A 20,930-nucleotide genomic window follows, 5' to 3' on the forward strand; every position below is an offset into this window, starting at 1 on the left:
AATAAAAAAAATGAAATCTCTCAGGGAGGGGGGAAGTCAAAGAATGTTAGTCTATACACATCAATCAAATCAAATCAAAGCCTGCTAGTGACTAAGAAGATGTTCAGAGCTATGCCATTGGGTCCAGGCAGGTAACTTCATCCTGCAGACATGGAGATGAAACAAGTATCTATAGCTCTAAAAATTTTTGGTTTTAGGAATTGTCATAAAGCCAAAACGTCTCTAACTCCAGAAAAACTTTAGCAGTCTGAGATTAATTCTTTCAAAATGTCATATATATATGTATTTTTTTAAAATGGATACAATATCAAAGGGATGAGAATAAGAACTCAACCTGTGAATTCATTGGTATAAGGAATTCTCAGGTGAAGAAATGTCATCAACTTCTAAAGGTTGGCAACTTTTATGCAAAACTGTAGTCTTAAAGAATCATCTCATACTCTGAAAAGTTAATTAATTTGCTGAGAGCCATAGCCAGTATTTATCAGAAATAGAATTTTAACTGAGCTCTTTTCTGGCTTTGAAGCCTATGTTACCATGTCATCTGTCAATAATAGAACATGGGCAATATAATGTACCAAAATAATTTATGAAGAGTAGATTGAGTGAAAATGATATAGAAATTGTGATTCACGCTATATAAGGATGACAAAACCTCCCACCCACTGCATAAATTTTTCCTTTAGCATACATGACAGATAGTTATTTATTTTCAATTTGTGTACTTCCAGTATCAAGGAACTTCTGACTTCATAAAAGCAACATATTCTAACCTTGAGGTTGCTAAGAGTTGCAGCAGACAGCATGATGGCCTGGAGTCAGAAGCCCTCTTCTTGAGCTCAAATATGTCCTTAGACAATTAATCCTGCCTCCCTCAGTTTCCCTATTTGTAAAATGTTGCAAACTGCTCTGTTATCTTTGTCAAAAAAACTCCAAATGGGAGGCAGAGCCAAGATGGTGGAGAAGACACATCCTTCATTCTGAGCTCCCCTCATTTTAAAACTATCCTCTAGTTTACAAAATGCAGCCTCTGAATTTGTGCTGGGCTGTCAGAACCCACGAATATTGGGAGTACAACACATTACCAACCAAAGATAATATCAAATATCGCCAGGAAAGGACTTTGGTTGGACACAGGCACGGGAGGAGGCCAGGCGCAGGCAGAGCAAGAAGGACAGCTCATGCTGAGAAGACCAGGGGTGGGGTGTGGTCTCTGCAGGTGGAAAATCTATGGGGGAGGATTCTATGACAGTGTTGGCTACTCTGACTTAGCAGCAAGCCAGTAGATCAGTAGAGAAGTCATAAAACTTCCAACATAAACATAGAAGGTAAAGAGTATACCCCAAAGCCCCGGAATCTCACAAGACCTGGCCACACTGACCAAACACCAGGAGTGACTCAGCCCGATCCCAGCACTGCTGCTGCTTTTCCACTGTCACATCCTCTTGTCTGTTAAGAAAGCTTGGAAAGCATTCATTGCCCCCAAAGCAGACCGCAGCCTTTTTTTTTTTTTTTTTTTCTTTTTTCTTTTTTTCTTTTTGTTAAAATGGGTAAAAATGCAAAGCGGGCTCTAACTATAGATAACTTCTATAATGAAAGAGAGCAGATTTCAAACCCTGAGGAGACTAAAAGCCGATAGTGTCTAGATGAAACCCCAAAGGGGAATATGATCTAGCCCCCACCACACAAGGCTCTCATAGAAGAAATTAAAAGGGATTTTAAAAGAGAGCTAGAAGAAGAATGGGGAAAAGAAAGGGAAACTCTGCAAGAGGGGCTGGATTAGGCATGTAACTCATTAAAAGATAGAATGGAAAAAGAAAACAACTCCCTAAAAACAGAATTTGTGAATTGGAAAAAGAAAATAACTCCTTAAAAAAAATTGGCAAAATGGAAAGAAATTCCATAGAATGAAACAACTTATTTAAAAACTCAATTAGACAAATACAAAAAGAAATTTAAAAAGTAAATGAAGAAAATAATTCATTAAAAATCAGAACTAAATGGAAATGAATGACTTGAGGAGACATTAAGAATCAGTCAAGCAAAACCAAAAAAAAAAAAAAAAAAAAAAAGAAAAGTTAAATACCTACTTGGGAAAACAACAGACCTGTGAAACAAATATAGGAGAGATAATCTAAGAATTATTGGACTCCCTGAAAATCATGATGAAAAAAAGAGCCTAGACACTATTTTTCAGGAAATCATCAAAGAGAACTGTCTAGATGTCAGAGATTCAGAAGGTAAAATAGCCACTGAAAAAATTCATCAAAGACCTACTGAAAAAGACCCCAAAATTAAAACTCCAAGGAATATTGTGGCTAAATTCACAAACTATCAGACCAAATACTATAGAATACAAAAGAAAAAATACTATAAGCAGCCAGAAAAAAAACAATTCAAATACCAAGGAGTCACAATAAGGATTACTCAGGATCTAGCAGCTTCGACATTAAAGGATGGAAGGGGCTGAAATCTGATATTCCGAAAGGCAAAGGAACTTTGAATGCAGCCAAGAATAAATTACCCAGCTAAACTGAGCATTTTCTTCCAGGGAAAAAGATGGACATTCAATGAAATAGGTGAATTCCATTTATTTCTGATGAAAAAACCAGAGCTAAACAAAAAAATGTGACCTCCAAATATAGGACTCAAGAGAAGCAAAAAAGGTAAAAAGAATTTCTGAGAACTGTATTTCTGGTAAGAGTATACACAAAGAGTACATGTATAATTTGGTTTTACTGTTATAATATAAAAAAGGAACTAGAGGTAGAAAGGAGATTGTACCAGAAAAAGGGAAAAGTGGAGGTAAAAAGAGGGAAACTACATCTCATGAAGAGGCAAAGGAAACCTATTATATCTGAGGGAAAGAAGGGAGGGGGATGAACATTGTGTGAATGTTACTCTCATTAGATTTGGCTCAAAGGAAAAATACTGGACATATTTGGTTTACAGAAAAACTTCTCCCACTTCATTGAAAAGTGGGAGGGGGAAAAAAAAAGGGAGAAGGGGTAGACTAAATAGAAGGGAATACAGAAATAGTAGGGGAAAGGTTTAAGAAAGGAGGAGGGACTCTAAGGGGGAGGGAGGGATTCTAAAGAGAGAGGGCTGTGTGAAGCACATGGTGCTTATAAATTTAAAACTGGGGAGGAGGGTAAGGGAGAAAGGAAAGAGAAAAGCAAAATCTGGGGATAATAAGATGGCAGGAAATATAGAATTAGTAGTTTTAACCATAAATGTGAATGGGGTGAACTCTCCCCTAAAGCAGAGGCAGATAGCAAACTGGATCAAAAGCCAGAATCCTATAATATGTTGTTTACAGGAATCACATTTGAAGCAGGATGATGCATACTGAGTAAAGGTAAAAGGCTGGAGCAGAATCTACTATGCTTCAGGTGAAGTCAAAAAAGCAGGGGTAGCCATCCTGATCTCAGATCAAGCAAAAGCAAAAATTGATGTGACTAAAGGAGATAATTAAGGAAACTATATCTTGCTAAAGGGTAGCATAGATAATGAAGCAATATCAACACTAAGCATATATGCACCAAGTGGTATAGCATCTAAATTCCTAAAAAAGAAGCTAAGAGAGCTACAAGAAGAAATAGAAACAAAACTATAATAGTGGGAGATTTCAACCTTGTACTCTCAGAACTAGATAAATCAAACCACAAAATAAATAAGAAAGAAGTTCAAAGAGGTAAATAGAACACTAGAAAAATTAGGTATCATAGATCTTTGAAGAAAACTAAATGGAGACAGGAAGGAGTACACTTTCTTCTCAGCAGTTCATGGAACCTATATAAACACTGACCATATATTAGGACATAAAAACCTCAAATTCAAATACAGAAAGGCAGAAATAGTAAATACATTCTTTTCAGATCACAATGCAATGAAAATTACATTCAATAAAAAGCCAGGGGAAAATAGACCAAAAAACAATTGGAAACTAAATAATCTCATCCTAAAGAATGATTGGGTGAAACAGCAAATCATAGACACAATTAATAATTTCACCCAAGAGAATAACAATAATGAGACATCATACCAAAATGTGTGCGATGCAGCCAAAATGCTAATAAGGGGAAATTTTATATCTCTAGAGACTTACTTGAATAAAACAGAGAAAAGAGAAGATTGATGAATTAGGCTTGCATCTAAAAAAGCTAGGGAAAAGAGCAAATTAAAAACCCCTAATCAAACACTAAACTTGAAATTCTAAAACTAAAATGAGAGATTAATAAAACCGAGAGTAAAAAAAAAACTATTGAATTAATAAATAAAACTAAAAGTTGGTTTTATGAAAAAACCCCAACAAAATAGATAAATCTTTGGTAAATTTGATTAGAAAAAGTTGAGGAAGATCAAATTGTTAGTCTTAAAAATGAAAAAGGAGAACTTTCCACCGAAGAGGAAATCAGAGCAATAATTAGGAGTTACTTTGCCCAACTTTATACCAATAAATTTGATAACCTAAATGAAATAGATGGATACCTTCAAAAATATAGGTTGCCCAGATTAACAGAGGAAGTAAATTGGTTAAACAGTCCCATTTTAGAAAAAGAAATAGAACAAGCTATTAATCAACTCCCTAAGAAAAAATCCCCAGGACCAGATGGATTTACATGTGAATTCTACCAAATATTTAAAGAACAATTAACTCCAATGCTATATAAACTATTTGAAAAAACAGGGAATGAAGGAGTCCTATCAAATTCCTTTTATGACACAGATATAGTACTGATATCTAAACCAGATAGGTTGAAAACAGATAAAGAAAATTATAGACCAATCTCCCTAATGAATATTGATGGTAAAATCTTAAATAAAATATTAGCAAAAAGATTACAAAAAATCATCCCCAAGATAATGTACCATGACCAAGTAGGAATGCAGGGCTAGTTCAATATTAGGAAAACTATTAGCATAATTGACTATATTGATAACCAAATTAACAAAAATCATCTCAATAGATGCAGAAAAAGCATTTGATAAAATCCAACACCCATTCCTATTAAAAACACTAGAGAGTACAGGAATAAATGGACTTTTCCTTAAAAATAGTCTGGAACATCTATTTAAAACCATCAGTAAGCATCATATGTAATGGGGATAAACAGGAACCATTCCCAATAAAATCAGGAGTGAAACAAGGTTGCTCACTATCACCATTACTATTCAATATTGTATTAGAAATGCTAGCTTCGGCAATAACAGATGAAAAGGAGGTTAAGAAATTAGAGTAGGTAATGAGGAAACCAAATTATCACTCTTTTCAGATGATATAGTATACTTAGAGAACCCCAGAGATTCTACTAAAAGCTATTAGAAAAAAATCACAACTTTAGCAAAGTTGCAGGATACAAAATAAATCCACATAAATCACGAGCATTTTTATACATCAATAACAAAAATCCAACAGCAAGAGATACAAAGAGCAATTCCATTTAAAATAACTGCTGATAGTATAAAATATTTGGGAATCTATCTGCCAAGGGAAAGTCAGGAACTATATGAGCAAAACGACAAAACACTTTCCACACAAATAAAGTCAGATCTAAACAACTGGAAAAATATTAAGTGCTCTTAGATAGGCTGAGCGAAAATAATCAAGATCATAATACTACCTAAACTAATCTATTTATTTAGTGCCATACCAATCAAACTCCCAAGAAATTATTTTAATGACCTAGAAAAAATAACATTTATGTGAAAGAACAAAAAGTCAAGATTTTCAAGGGAACAAATGAAAAAACAATCAAATGAAGGTGGCCTAGGTGTACCTGATCTAAAACTATTATAAAGCAGCAGTCATCAAAAACATTTGGTATTGGCTAAGAAATAGACTAGTTGATCAGTGGAATAGGTCAGGTTCACAGGACAAAATAGTCAATAACTATAGCATCTAGTACTTGCCGAACTCAAAGACCCCAGCTTTTGGGATAAGAATTAACTGTTTGACAAAAACTGGAAATTAATATGGCAGAAACTAGGCATTGATCCACACTTAACACTGTATACCAAGATAAGAACAAAATGAGTTTATGATTTAGGCATAAAGAATAAGATAAATAAATTAGAAAAACATAGGATAGATTACCTCTCAGACTTGTGGAGAAGGAAGGAATTTGTGACCAAAGAAGAACTAGAGATCATTATTGATCACAAAATAGAAAATTTTGATTATATCAAGTTAAAAAAGTTTTTGTATAAACAAAACTAATGCAAACAAGATTAGAAGAGAAGCAGTAAACTGGGAAAACATTTTTACAGTCAAAACTTCTGATAAAGGCCTCATTTCCAAAATATATAGAGAATTGACTCTAATTTATAAGAAATCAAGCCATTCTCCAATTGATAAATGGTCAAAGGATATGAACAGACAATTTTCAGATGATGAAATTGAAACTATCTCCAGTCATATGAAAGAGTGTTCCAAACCACTATTGATCAGAGAAATGCAAATTAAGAGAACTCTGAGATACCAGTACACACCTGTCAGATTGGCTAAGATGAATGATGAATGTTGGAGAGGATGTGGGAAAACTGGAACACTGATGAATTGTTGGTGGAGTTGTGAACGAATCCAACCATTCTGGAGAGCAATCTGGAATTATGCCCCAAAAGTTATCAAACTGTTCATAACCTTTGATCCAGCAGTGCTACTACTGGACTTATATCCCAAAGAGATACTAAAGAAGGGAAAGGGACCTGTATGTGCCAAAATGTTTGTGGCAGCCCGGTTTGCAGTGGCTAGAAACTGGAAAATGAATGGATGCCCATCAATTGGAGAATGGTTGGGTAAATTGTGGTATATGAACGTTATGGAATATTATTGTTCTGTAAGAAATGACCAGCAAGATGAATACAGAAAGGCTTGGAGAGACTTACATGAACTGATGTTAAGTGAAATGAGCAGAACCAGGAGATCATTATATACTTCAACAATGATACTGTATGAAGATGTATTCTGATGGAAGTGGATTTCTTTGACAAAGAGAAGATCTAATTCAGTTCCAATTGATCAATGATGGACAGAAGCAGATACCCCCAAAGAAAGAACACTGGGAAATGAATGCAAAGTGTTTGCATTTTTGTTTTTCTTCCCAGGTTATTTTTACCCTCTGAATCCAATTCTTCCTGTGCAACAAGAGAACTGTTAGGTTTTGCACATATATATTGTATCTAGGATATACTGTGACATATTTAACATGTATAAGACTGCTTACCTCTGGGGGAGGGGGTGGAAGAAGGGAGGGAAAAAGTCGGAACAGAAATGAGTGCAAGGGATAATGTTGTAAAAAATTACCCAGGCATGGGTTCTGTCAATAAGAAGTTATAATCATTAAAAAAAAAAGTAAAAGTAACCATTCTAATCAAAAAAAAAAAAAGAAAAAAAGAAAATAATTATGAAAAAAAGAGCCTAGACACTATCATCATGAAAGAGAACTGCACAGATGTTATAGAAACAGAGGGTAAAATAGACTTTGAAAGAATTCATCAACACCTACTGAAAGAGATCCCAAAATCAAAACTCCAAGTAATATCATGGCTAAATTCCAGAACTATCAAACCAAAGAAAAAATACTACAAGCAGCTAGAAAAAAAAAAATTCGAATACAGAGGAGCCACAATAAAGATTACTCAGGATCTAGCAGCGTCCACATTAAAGGACTAAAGGGCCTGGAATCTGAAATATGAGCATTTTTTCCCAGGGAAAAAGATGGATATTCAATAAAGTAGGTGAATTTCATCTATTTCTGACAAAAAAAACCTGGAACTAAACAAAAAGTTTGATCTCCAAATATAGGACTCAAGAGAAACATAAAAAGGTAAAAAGAAACCGTGGGAACTATATTTCTGTTATGAGTACACATAAAGAATACATGTATAATTTGGTTTTACTGTTATAATATCAAAAAGAAACTAGAGGTGGAAAGGAAATTGTACCAGAAAAAGGGTAAAGTGGGGGTACTACATCTCATGAAGAGGCAAAGGAAACCTATTATAGCTGAGAGAAAGAAGGAAGGGAGATGAACATAGTATGTATCTTACTCTCATCAGAATTGGCTTAAAGAGTCAATATTGATTTACAGAGAAACTTCTCCTACCTAATTGAAAAGTGAAAAGGGAAGGAGTAATCTAAGTGGAAGGAAATATAGAAATACAGAAATTGTGAGGAAAAGGGGTAAGAAAACAGGAGGAATTCTAAGGTGGAGGGAGGGATCCTAAAAAGGGAGGGCTATGTGAGGCAAGTGGTGCTCACAAGTTTAATACTGGGGAAGGGGGTAAGGGGAAAGGAAAGGAGAAAAGCATAAGTTGGGGTTAATAAGATGGCAGGAAATATAGAATTAGTAACTTTAACCATAAATGTGAATGGGATAAACTCCTCCATAAAGCAGAGGCAGAGAGTGGACTGGATCAAAAGCCAGAATCCTACAATATGTTGTTTATAGAGAACACATTTGAAGCAGGGTGATGCATACAGAGTAAAGGTAAAAGGCTGGAGCAGAATCTACCATGCTTCAGGTGAAGTCAAAAAAGCATGGGTAGCCATCCTGATCTCAGATCAAGCAAAAGCAAAATTGATCCAATTAAAAGAGATAAGGAAGGGCACTATATTAATAATTTCACCCAAGAGAATAACAATAATGAGACATTATACTAAAATGTGTAGGATGCAGCCAAAGCGGTAATAAGGGGAAATTTTATATCTCTAGAGGCCTACTTGCATAAAATAGAGAAAGAGAAGGTCAAAGAATTGGGCTTGCAACTAAAAAAGCTAGAAAAGGAGCAAATTAAACTCCCCCAGTCAAACACTAAACTTGAAATTCTAAAAATAAAAGGAAAGAGTAATAAAATTAAAAGTAAAAAAAACTATTGAATTAATTAATAAAACTAGGAGGTTTTATGGTTGGTTCTATGAAAAAACAAACAACATAGATAAACCATTCATAAATTTAATTAGAAAAAGGAAAGAGTAAAATCAAATTGTTTGTCTTAAAAATGAAAAAGGAGAACGTGCCACTAATGAAGAGGAAATTAGAGCAATAATTAGGAGTTACATTGCCCAACTTTATGCCAATAAATTCAATAACTTAAATGAAATGTAAGAATACCTTCAAGAATATAGTTTTCCCAGATTAAAAGAAGAAGAAGTAAGTTGGTTAAACAGTCCTATTTTATAAAAAGAAATAGAACAAGCTATTAATCAACTCCCTAAGAAAAAATCCCCAGGACCAGATGGATTTAGATGTGAATTCTACCAAACATTTAAAGAACAATTAACTTCAATGCTATATAAATTATTTTTAAAAAATAGGGATTGAAAGAGTCCTACCAAATTCCTTTTATGACATAGACATAGTACTGATACCTAAACCAGGTAGGTTGAAAACAGAGAAGGAAAATTATAGACCAATCTCCCTAATGGATATTGATGCTAAAATTTTAAATAAAATATTAGCAAAAAGATTACAGAAAATCATCCCTAGGATAATACACATGACCAAATAGGATTTATACCAGGAATGCAGGGCTGGTTCAATATTAGGAAAACTACCGGCATAATCGACTATATCAAGAACCAAATTAACAAAAACCATATGATCATCTCAATATGTTGGAATCCTCACAAAGTGTTAAGTCATTAGAGTTGATAGAGACAATAATCATCTAATTTAGCATGGTTCAGTATGATTGATCTGATCCTACGAGGAGATGTTATGGGCCAGAACTTGAAACAAGGTACTAAGTAGAACTGATAAACAATAATGTTTGTGTTCACACCTTTAGAGAGCTCATATAAGCAAGAAGCTTTTAGGGCCAGAGAGCACTCTGGGAGGAAATCCATAATCCCACTCTCAGATCCCACAAAGTCACTCTCTCAGAGTCAACCTTTGGGAGATCATATATATAGAAACTCTTAGAGTTTCAGGTTGGTTAGTTCAGAACACTGCCAAGAGTCGGAGAGGAGCACTCTGGGAGATACAGAAGCCCACAAGCCCTGTCTCAGAGGCAAGACAGATTCATTCCATCTTCCACTTTTGTGCTGGCTGGAGGCTGAAGAAAGCAGAGGCAAAGGACAACTGCAAGAACTCTTGGAGCCAAGGAGGAAGCAAGGCTCTAAGAAAATTAACTGGGCTAGTAGTAATAGATGCACTGGCTCCGGCAGACAGGTTTTATAACCCACCAGAAGGGCAGTGTCCAGTGTGAGCAGCTCCACTATCTTTAGATAATTGCCAGGTAATGTGGAGAGATCCAGAAAGTGGTGAATGGAAGGGACCAGATAGGTAAACTGCTTGGGGAAGAGGGTTTGCTTGTATTTCTACAGATGGAGAAGGAATCAGATGGGTACCAACAAGCTGTATTCGCCTTGTCTATCAGAGAGAAACAGAAAAAGAGAAAAACCTCAAAACAAAGGAGAAGATTTAAGAAACATCTGACACTGAAAGGGCATGGCTGACAATGTGTTAAAAGAACTTTAAAATCTTCAGAAATCATTGGATTCCCTAATACAAGATGAACCAAAACCAGTAGGAATCATTGGATTCCTTGATATGAAAAATTGTTGATGAGACTATTGAAATACTTCAGAGTTTATAGGAATTATTGGATTCCTGGCACATGAACTAATGGACAATGGATTCTTTTTGGGCAATTTCTAGGACTTATGGACATGTATAAATTCTTATGTTGATTCATGTTTTTTGTTACAATACTACAGATGCAGAAAAAGCATTTGATAAAATCCAACATCCATTCCTATTAAAAACACTTGAGTACAGGAAAAAATGGACTTTTCTTTAAAAATAGTCTGGAACATCTATTTAAAACCATCAGTAAGCATCATATGTAATGAGGATAAAATGGAACCATTCCCAATAAAATCAAGAGTGAAACAAGGTTGCCCACTATCACCATTACTATTCAATATTGTATTAGAAATGCTAGCTTCGGCAATAACAGATGAAAAAGAGGTTAAAGAAATTAGAGTAGGTAATGAGGAAACCAAATTATCACTCTTTGCAGATGATATAATGGACTTAGAGAACCCCAGAGATTCTACTAAAAAGGTATTAGAAAAAATCACAACTTTAGCAAAGTTGCAGGATACAAAATAAATCCACATAAATCCTGAGCATTTTTATATATCACCAACAAAATCCAACAGTAAGAGACACAAAAAGAAATTCCATTTAAAATAACTGTCAATACCATAAAATATTTGGGAATATATCTGCCAAAGGAAAGTCAGGAACTATATGAGCAAAACTACAAAACACTTTCCACACAAATAAAGTCAGATTTAAACAATTGGAAATTAAGTGCTTTTGGATAGGCCGAGCAAATATAATAAAGATGACAATAATACCTATACTAATCTATTTATTTAGTGCTATACCAATCAGACTCCCAAGAAACTATTTTAATGACCTAGAAAAAAATAAAAACAAAATTCATCTGGAAGAACAAAAGTCAAGACTTTCAAGGGAACTAATGAAAAAAAAAATCAAATGAAGATGGCCTAGGTGTATCTGATCTAAAACTATATTATAAAGCAGCAGTCACCAAAACCATTTGGTATTGGCTAAGAAATAGACTAGTTGATCAGTGGAATAGGTTAGGTTCACAAGACAAAATAGTCAATAACTGTAACAATCTAGTGTTTGACAAACCCAAAGACTCCAACTTTTGGGCTAAGAATTCACTATTTGAAAAAATACTCCTGGGAAAATTGGAAATTAGTATGGCAGAAACTAGGCATTGACCCACACTTAATACTGTACACCAAGATAAGATCAAAATGGGTTCATGATTTAGACATAAAGAACGAGATTATAAATAAATTAGAGGAACATAGGATAGTTTACTTCTCAGACTTGTGGAGGAAGAAATTTGTGACCAAAGAAGAATTAGAGATAATTATTGATTACAAAACAGAAAATTTTGATTATATTAAGTTAAAAAGCTTTTATACAAATAAAACTAATCAAAACAAGATTAGAAGGGAAGCAATAAACTGGGAGAACATTTTTACAGTCAAAGGTTCTGATAAAGGCCTCATTTCCAAAATATGTAGAGAATTGATTCTAATTTATAAGAAATTAAGCCATTCTCCAATTGATAAATGGTCAAAGGATATGAACAGATAATTTTCAGATGATGAAATTGAAACTATTCCTACTCATATGAAAGGGTGTTCCAAATCACTATTGATCAGAGAAATGCAAATTAAGACAACTCTGAGATACCAGTACACACCTGTCAGATTGGCTAAGATGACAGGAAAAGATAAATGACAAACGTTGAAGGGGATGCGGGAAAACTGGGACACTAATGCATTGCTGGTGGAGTTGTGAACGAATCCAACCATTCTGGAGAGCAATTTAGAATTATACTCAAAAAGTTATCAACTTGTGCATACCCTTTGATCCAGCAGTGTTGCTACTGGGCTTATATCCCAAAGAGATATTAAAGAAGGGAAAGGGACCTGCATGTGCCAAAATGTTTGTGGCAGCCCGTTTTGTAGTAGCTAGAAAATGGCAATAGAATGGATGTCCATCAGTTGGAGAATGTTTGGGTAAATTGTGGTATATGAATGTTAAGGAATATTACTGTTCTGTAAGAAATGACCAGCAGGATGAATACAGAGAGTCTTGGAGAGACTTACACATGAAATGAGCAGAGCCAGGAGATCATTATACACTTCAAGAACAATATTATATGAGGATATATTCTGATGGAAGTGGATATTTTAGACAACGAGAAGATCCAATTCAGTTCCAATTGATCAAGGATGGACAGAATCAGCTACACCCAGAGAAAGAATATCAGGAAATGAATGTGGACTACTTGCATTTTTGTTTTTCTTTCCAGGTTTTTTTTACCTTCTGAATCCGATTTTTCTTGTGCAACAAGAGAACTGTATGGATCTGTACACGTATACTGTATTTAAGATATACTTTAACATATTTAACATGTATGAGATTGCCTACCATCTAGGGGAGGGGTGGAAGGAGGGAAGGGAAAAGTTGGAACAGAAGTGAGTGCAAGGGACAATGTTGAAAAATTACCCATGCATATGGTCTGTCAATAAAAAGTTATAATAAAAATTTTTTTTTAAAATAGCTGCCTTTACAATGTATTTGGTCTATCTTTAGAAAATTAGATAAAATTGCTTTTTGTTTGTGGGTGGCTCAAACTTTTCCATTTTTCCCCCATTAGCCAATTGCCTTTAACCAAAAAGAATAAGTTCCTAGCCCATGAATTAAAAAGCAGGCCTTAACTCAGAAATAATTATTTGAGTTCTTAAACTTCTCCCAATACTACTCACACAGCAGTGACATGATGATAAAATTCCATTTCATCCTTCCCATCCTCCTGTCTTTTTGGAAGAAATTCATTAGGAAATTTTATGTTATTTTCATTGTAATGATCATATTTTCATGTTTAAATAAATCTACATTTGTCCATCCTAATAAAACAATGAAAACATTCATTTGACAAGCATTTATTAAGCCCTGTGCTATAATATGCTTTATTTATACCAACTATTTCACGGTAGTATCATCTTTAGTTTCACCTAATTTGAGAAAAGAAAGTCAAATTTATAAATTTTTTGGCAATATCCATTATTATTATCTTGAATGAGAACAGAAGCTAAGTCTACTGACTTTTAGGTTAGATCTTCCACTGATGGAAGGACAATGCTTCTTTTATGATATATGAAAATCTTGAATTTAAACTATCAAGTAGTAATAATGTTAAGTTGAATGCAACAGAAATTATTACAATTAAAGAATTCTTTAATAAATTAAAGAAAATTCATGTAGAATTATCTTTCTTAGGAGAGAAATTCCCAAACTGCTGAATTTTACTTCTGTATACATTTAAATCATTAAAACATCCCAGGACTTCATCTTTGCTCTGAGTCTTCTTCGTCCACCTTAGCCTATTAAAGTTCAGATTCCATTGGCCCAGGAGAAAAGTTAAAAAACAAAAAACAAAAACAAAAGCCATATTCTCCTTCTTGGAAGTGAATTATTGATCAATTGTTCTCTAATTCTTAAAAGGATACTTTCCTCAGGTATATTAAATGACAAAGTCCTGGCAAATTTCCAAATTATGATTCAATGTTTAAAAAATAGAGCCACTTTTACAAAATGGTCATGATATAAAGTATATATCTCTGGTTTTTAACATGGAAAAAATCCCTTGGGAAGGCTGAGGTAAAGGGCGATGGAGAGGGGAAACATGGGGAAAACAGCATTAAGGTACTTTTCAATTTTAACACCCACAAGTGCCAACAGATGTGATCAGTTCATTGAAGCATGTGCCCCTGGTTTGGCATTACTTTTTCTGAAAGAACTTCCCAATGGAAAGCATCACATAGTACAAGATACCCTCTCAACAAATATATGGTTGGCACATATGCCAAGTTGAAACTGGCACATCATATTGTAAGTGGGAACAATGCCACCCCAACAGATGGCCATGACTGTATAAATGCCAAAGAAACACAATGAGCATCAGATTCCTGTTCAAAAAGTTGGAACAGTCCAAGTAGTGCTTCTAAGCCTACAGAGAAGGGAATCGGATACTGCTATTCTCATTCAATGCAGGATCATTTGGGAAAATGCAGGCAATATTGCAACCCAAAGCAATTTGCAGAATGAAGACAATGTCCATATGAATGCCAGTACCAAAGATGCATGACAATAAAGGACAAAAATCTAAAAACATTTTCCTAGTACTATATGAACGTGTTTTGCTTTTAATTGCTTTAAGATTAAAAGAAATAATTAACCAAGTAAAGGAAATAAAATGAATATTGGGAGTGAAAGTTAACACATTTTAGATTATTCTGTACTAATAGTGTGTATAAGTGTTGCTAGATTCAGAATGGAATTTAAGGTATCTCTAAGGGACTATTTATTATCTTAGATCATTTTTTTTTTAAGTGAATGACACCAGGATTTAGATATGCTGGGAAAAACAAAAGGTTAAGAAGGTAAATACCTGTCTTCCACAAGATTTGAGAATATTCATATTTACTTCTAGATAAAACCAGATCCTTTCTCAAATGCCCACTAAGTAGAACTTTTAGACAATTTCCTTAGAAGAGAAACTGGACAGTGAATTTGGTCAATTTGATAGTAAAAATATGGAACTATTACACAGAAATGTAGAAATGTTTCTATCTGAAAAATGAAATTTCAGGATAGAGGCAAATATTAAATGATATTTCATACAAGCAATGATACCTTTTTTTTGACAAGGGAATTTGAAAAACTGTAGTGAATAAAGTTTTTGAATATTATCTTCTTAAATTTTCTTTTACAATGAATTAAGCTTTCTTCTTTACAGGCTATATCAAGGAAAGGTAAGATTCCTTTATAAAACATTTTCTTTTCATAAAACCCTGTTGTTAAGAATCTTATCTGGTGACATCCCATTTAAGCACCCACAAAAAAGGGCAGGGCACCAGAAATGTTATTTCACTAAGTTTTCATTTGATGAAAATGCCAGGATTCCAGCGGTTTAATGCAAAATTACTTGATAATAAATCCAACCAGTTTTAAGTGATATATACATAGGCTTATTATTATTATTTTTTAATTTAATAGCCTTTTATTTACAGGATATATACATGGGTAACTTTACAGCATTAACAATTGCCAAACCTCTTGTCCCAATTTTTCACCTCTTACCCCCCCCCACCCCCTCCCCTAGATGGCAGGATGACCAGTAGATGTTAAATATATTAAAATATAAAATAGATACACAATAAGTATACCTGACCAAAACGTTATTTTGCTTATACATAGGCTTATAATATAGCCATCTCCTCTTTTTCTTTAAAGGAATTTAATGAGATTACTAGAAAGGAATTTATTCTCTAGAATTGCTTTCAAAAACTTATTAAGTTATTAGTTTAAATGATCTTCAAATAATTAATTTCTCTTCTATAAAACTCTATTCCCCCATATTTCAAGCTTGTCTATAGCTAATATTGGCTCTTTCTCTTAATTTATGTTTCAATCTAATAAGTATGAACAGCAGGTCTTTTATTATGGCTACCCAATAAACATTAAGCCACATTCAGTATTTATAGTCACTGGTATCCTTTCCATCATGAATACTAAGCAGCCCTGTGATGAGAGCGCCATTCTGAACACCTTGTGGCAAACTACAGCTACTGTCCAGTATGTTGCTATGGGAGAATATGTTATCACCCAGCATAGGAATTTTTGGCATGGTATTCATTGCTCAGCCAATAAAGAAGCTTTTAAATATTCCTTTAGTTCATGAAACAAGAAGCCAGTAAAGGAAAACCTACTTGTGGAATTGTTTTGAAAATATATGAATCAATTCCAAGAACTTTAAAAGCAAAATATGTATATATGAATCTGCAAAAGGAATTTAGATTCAACTCTGATGTGATGGAAATAAATAAAGAATATAAATCACTTGACTTTGATCAAAATAGTCCCAGAAAAAGATCATGCAGAAATATGACAGAAACTGGAAGTTTCAGGGACCACCACAATGAATTCTGTAGGAATATATCATAAAAGGAAGATTCACTTGATATTCATAAGTTTAACATTTAGGGAGCTGTCACAGACATGGAGTTGAATGCTACTACGAAGATTAGAGATTATTCCAATGACTCAAAGTTCAACACCCCACAGTTAATTTTCTAATAGAAAATTTATTAATTAAAAAAGGATTACTAAAACCTAGAGGCTCTGTTGAAAGGGATGGAGCTGTTTTAGTCAGGTTACATTTATAACTTTATCAATAGTATGTGGCCTGAAAATAATGAGTCCAAAATGAAAATAGCAATGGAAACTAAATTAATAACTACCCTTCACTTCCATGTAACATTTTAAATACCTTTCCAACTCTAAAGCAAAACCACTATTACAGTAAGGTTATAATTCAGAACTTCCCTGGCACATGAACACAGTTAAAGGATAACGATTGTGTCTTCAAAAAATAAGCCTAAAAGTCTAGTAACCACAAGTCCTGAGGAGTAAGTTTCTTCAGGAAATGTAGTACTCCTGGAACATCCTAAAGCTTTATATTCTCCAAGGAAAGAGGTGTTAATAGCTACAAGAAACTTGAAACTAACTGTGCAACAATGCCAAAGACTAAGTTTTAGTTTAAATTTTTCTTTTGCCAGAAAGTACAGTAGAAAGGAGGTTATCCAATTTTAAGAAATGCGAGCAGAATTGTAAAATATTAACAGCTTGTCCTTGAGAGGTTAGTATAAAAATTTCAATCCTAATCTAGTAGTTTATTAATCTCCTCTCTCTCCTAAATCACATTATTCAGAACTCTCCTTCTGTTCTGAGGAATGTCTAATCAGTTTAACAAACTTTCTGAAACAATTGCACATATTTAAGCTATACTTGATTGCTTGCTGTCTTAGGAAGGGGAGAGAAGGGAGGAAAGGGACAAAAATTTGGAACACAAGATTTTGCAAAGATAAATGTTGAAAATTATCTACATTTGGAAAAATAAAATACTATTAAAATAAAAAACACCAAATCTTTCTGAAAAGAAAAAGATGAAGACAATAACAATGCAAATAGATTTAAAAGAAAAGTTATGTTAATGATAGTCATACATACAAAAAGATAAAAGAATCTTTAACTTGCTACTTTCCTAATTTCCAAAATAGAATTTATTAAAGAATCACATGATTTCTCAGATTATTTTAAAGTGTCAATGAACCAAAGGATGTATTTAAAATATATCTCTCAGATGATCTAACCCAAATGTTAAATTTCTATTTATTACTTTGTAGGTACTGAAATTCCTTACATGTTCTCCTTGACATAGAATTAGATATGATAATTACTTTAGAAAAGATATGATTTAAAATTAATAAAATATTTCACTGATCTACAGTTATTGCAGAGTAAAAAATGGTAAATTGTTTTTCCTCAAGAAAAATGTGTCTACTGGTAAATCTTTCATACCATGTGACTGTGTTATTTATTTAATTCACAAGTAAAGCACTAATATATAATATTTAACAGAAAAGGGTGGTAGGAAGTTTGTCCATCATTATCAGTGATTCATAATAACAAGTCAATGTACATGACTACATTGGATTAGTCATGTAATTAGCTGGTCTCCTTTAAAATGAAGCCTTATAATCACAGTAGGGGTAAAATTGATCATAAAAAGGATCTTGTAATCAGTGGTTTGAGATGTGAAACTTTTGTGAGGGGCAAAAATTCAAGATCTCAAGTGTCATCATCTCAATGGGTAAAAATTTGGGAAGACCATATGTGAGTTTTTGAAAGAAGATAATAGAGGGAGTATCATCCTTTATCATCTTTGCATCACTTCATTGAGGAAAATAAACTAAACTCACTAAACTAAAGTCTCTTGATCTTTAGTTGTTTGAACTTACTTTCTTCCTTGGGAATTAAAATAAAACAGTTGAGCAAAAGGAAGAATAAAAACAAGATAATTTCATCCCTATTTCCCACATATATATTCTAGAGAAATAAATTATTTATGGAAAATGTGGTTTTAAAACTATAGATATATATGAATAATTCTGGGGCATGGGGAAAGTTAGGGATGGAATGGACAAAACTGGATAAAATCAGTGTTTCTCTTCTATTCTGGCATCTATAGTAGAAGAGGAGGGGAGACATGATTTGACTGGAATTATATAAGATTGTATCTAAAAATGTTACCATCTCTTGATAAACAAATAATTCCAATTCAAATTTCCATGTTTTTAATCAGTCATTTGAATCTGGAAAACTCTGATAATGGTTTTAATATGAAAATTTTATTTTATTTTCATTGACATGATATTTAAATAATAGTTTGGTTTAAAAATCCAACCCCATAATTACAGAAATGCTGTAATTATTTTTGCATCTCTCTCCAAGAGTTTTTAGCATTTACAAAATTTTTCTTTTCCCAATATTGTTAGAAAAAAACAATTTTAAAAAGTTAACTAATTTAGAATGGTACCCAAAAAATTTAACTGAAGAGATTCTATGAATCTATTCACAATATGATTTCGTATAGGACTCAGGGGTCCTCAAAGTAAGGCCCGTGGGCCAGATGTGGCAGCTGAGGACGTTTATTCCCCTCACCCAAGGCTATGAAGTTTCTTTATTTAAAGGCCCACAAAACAAAGTTTTTGTTTTTACTATAGTCCGGCTCTCCAACAGTCTGAGGGACAGTGAACTTGCCCCCCTATTTAAAAAGTTTGAGGACCCCTGTGGGTAGTCAATAATAATCTCAGAATTAGAAGGGATCTCATAAATCATGTAGAGTTCATTTGCTACCTAAGAAATAATCCTCACTACCAACATCCCTTAAAAGTGGTTAACCTGCTTCCATATGAATACTTTCAGTGAAAAAGACAGGGAAAAGACCAGATTAAATATCAAAAAAGAAGCTAAGAGATCTGGGTGAAAAGAATATTGCAGGATATCAAAGGTTAGGTAAATTTAGAATTGGTTGACTCACTAAACCCAAAGAATGAAGAATAATGGATCCATGTTAACATGGAGAAAAGTTTCTAGTAGAGCATCACAGAGCTCTATCTCTAGCCCGGACATTTTTATTAATGACTTCTTGGAGGAAAGCATAATTGGCAATTCAACTTGCAGACATGAATCTGGAAATGACAGCTAGTAGTTTGGATGAGGGATGGAAACCAGAAAGATTAGCAAGAAAGGTAAATAAAGCTGATGATAATGAAAAAACGTTCTATATTTGATTAAAAATAGTCAACTGCATAAATAAATAATTGAGGAAGATGTCATTAAACGCAATTTATATGAAAAAAAAAACCTTATGGCTTAGTCAATTCCAGATTCATCATGAATTAGCAATGTAATATGACAGTCAGATAATGCAAACTTATGCTACATTATGACAAGTACATTGACCATAGCAAGGAAAGTCGCTTCTACTTAGTATATATCTGGTCAGACATATCTAGTACCATGTACAATTATGGGTGCCACATTTTAGAAGAAAGGTTGACAAGATGAAATGTATTAGAAGATCAGAATAATGAAGGAACTTGAAACAATACTGTAAAAGTATTTGTAGAAGAAACTATGGACATTTAGCCAGGAAAGGGAAATATATTAGGAGGATTTGACAAGTGTCTCCAATAGCTGAAGGATTATCATATGAAAGAGAAATTAAATTTATTCTGTTTGCCCCCAGAGGACAGAACCAGAACCAGAGGTATATTCACAGAGAGGAAAACTTCAATTTAATATACAGAAAAAATTCTAAGAACTAAAGCTATCCAAAGATGAAATAGAGCGTGGCTCATTAAGCAGTGAGTTCCTTATCACAATAGGTCTTCAGGGAAAAGTTGGATAAATATTTGTAGATGTGATTCATACTTTGGGATGGAACTGTTACAAATGAGGCCTGAGGTCCCTTTCAATTGTGCAGTGCTATTAGAACCATCTTTTCCACAACTGATCCCCAAATTGAGTATTTCCCTAGACTTTTAAAAGTCTAGAAGATACACATATCAAGTTTTAGTTTAATTGAATAAAAATTTATCAATAAGATATACAATTTAAAAAGTTAAAAAATAATACTTACTTTCTCTAAATGCTTGACAGTAGCCAAGAAAAGATAACAAAAAAAAGAGGGCACCCAGGAGGTCAGCTCTGCCAACGATACCAGCCACCTTAACAAGAGAGAAAAAAGATTTTCATAAAAATATGCATTTTCAAAAGTCTAATCTTAGGAAATTCATAAATATAATTATTTAGAAACATGAAATTAAAAACAAAGTAAGACTATTCTGATAAATTGTTTCATCTTATGGTATTATCTTACAATCACTGGGAGTTTCAATTTTTGGTAATAAGAATTGATTTATTTACTTTCAGATGAAAATGGGCTTTTCTTGA

The 20,930-nt window shown here is 33.5% G+C and overlaps 1 protein-coding gene across 1 annotated transcript in view; it reads right to left on the bottom strand.

Annotated features, from left to right (window-relative positions):
- TMTC4 (transmembrane O-mannosyltransferase targeting cadherins 4) overlaps positions 1–20,930 on the bottom strand; it is a 93,486-nt gene that overhangs the window by 42,022 nt on the left and 30,534 nt on the right. Inside the window, exon 5 of the mRNA XM_012546242.3 lies at positions 20,617–20,704. Within this exon, the coding sequence (XP_012401696.2) occupies positions 20,617–20,704 (88 nt within the window). The remainder of the gene's footprint in view (positions 1–20,616; positions 20,705–20,930) is intronic.

Source organism: Sarcophilus harrisii, chromosome 3 (assembly GCF_902635505.1).
Source record: "Sarcophilus harrisii chromosome 3, mSarHar1.11, whole genome shotgun sequence".
NCBI classification, from domain to species: domain Eukaryota; kingdom Metazoa; phylum Chordata; class Mammalia; order Dasyuromorphia; family Dasyuridae; genus Sarcophilus; species Sarcophilus harrisii.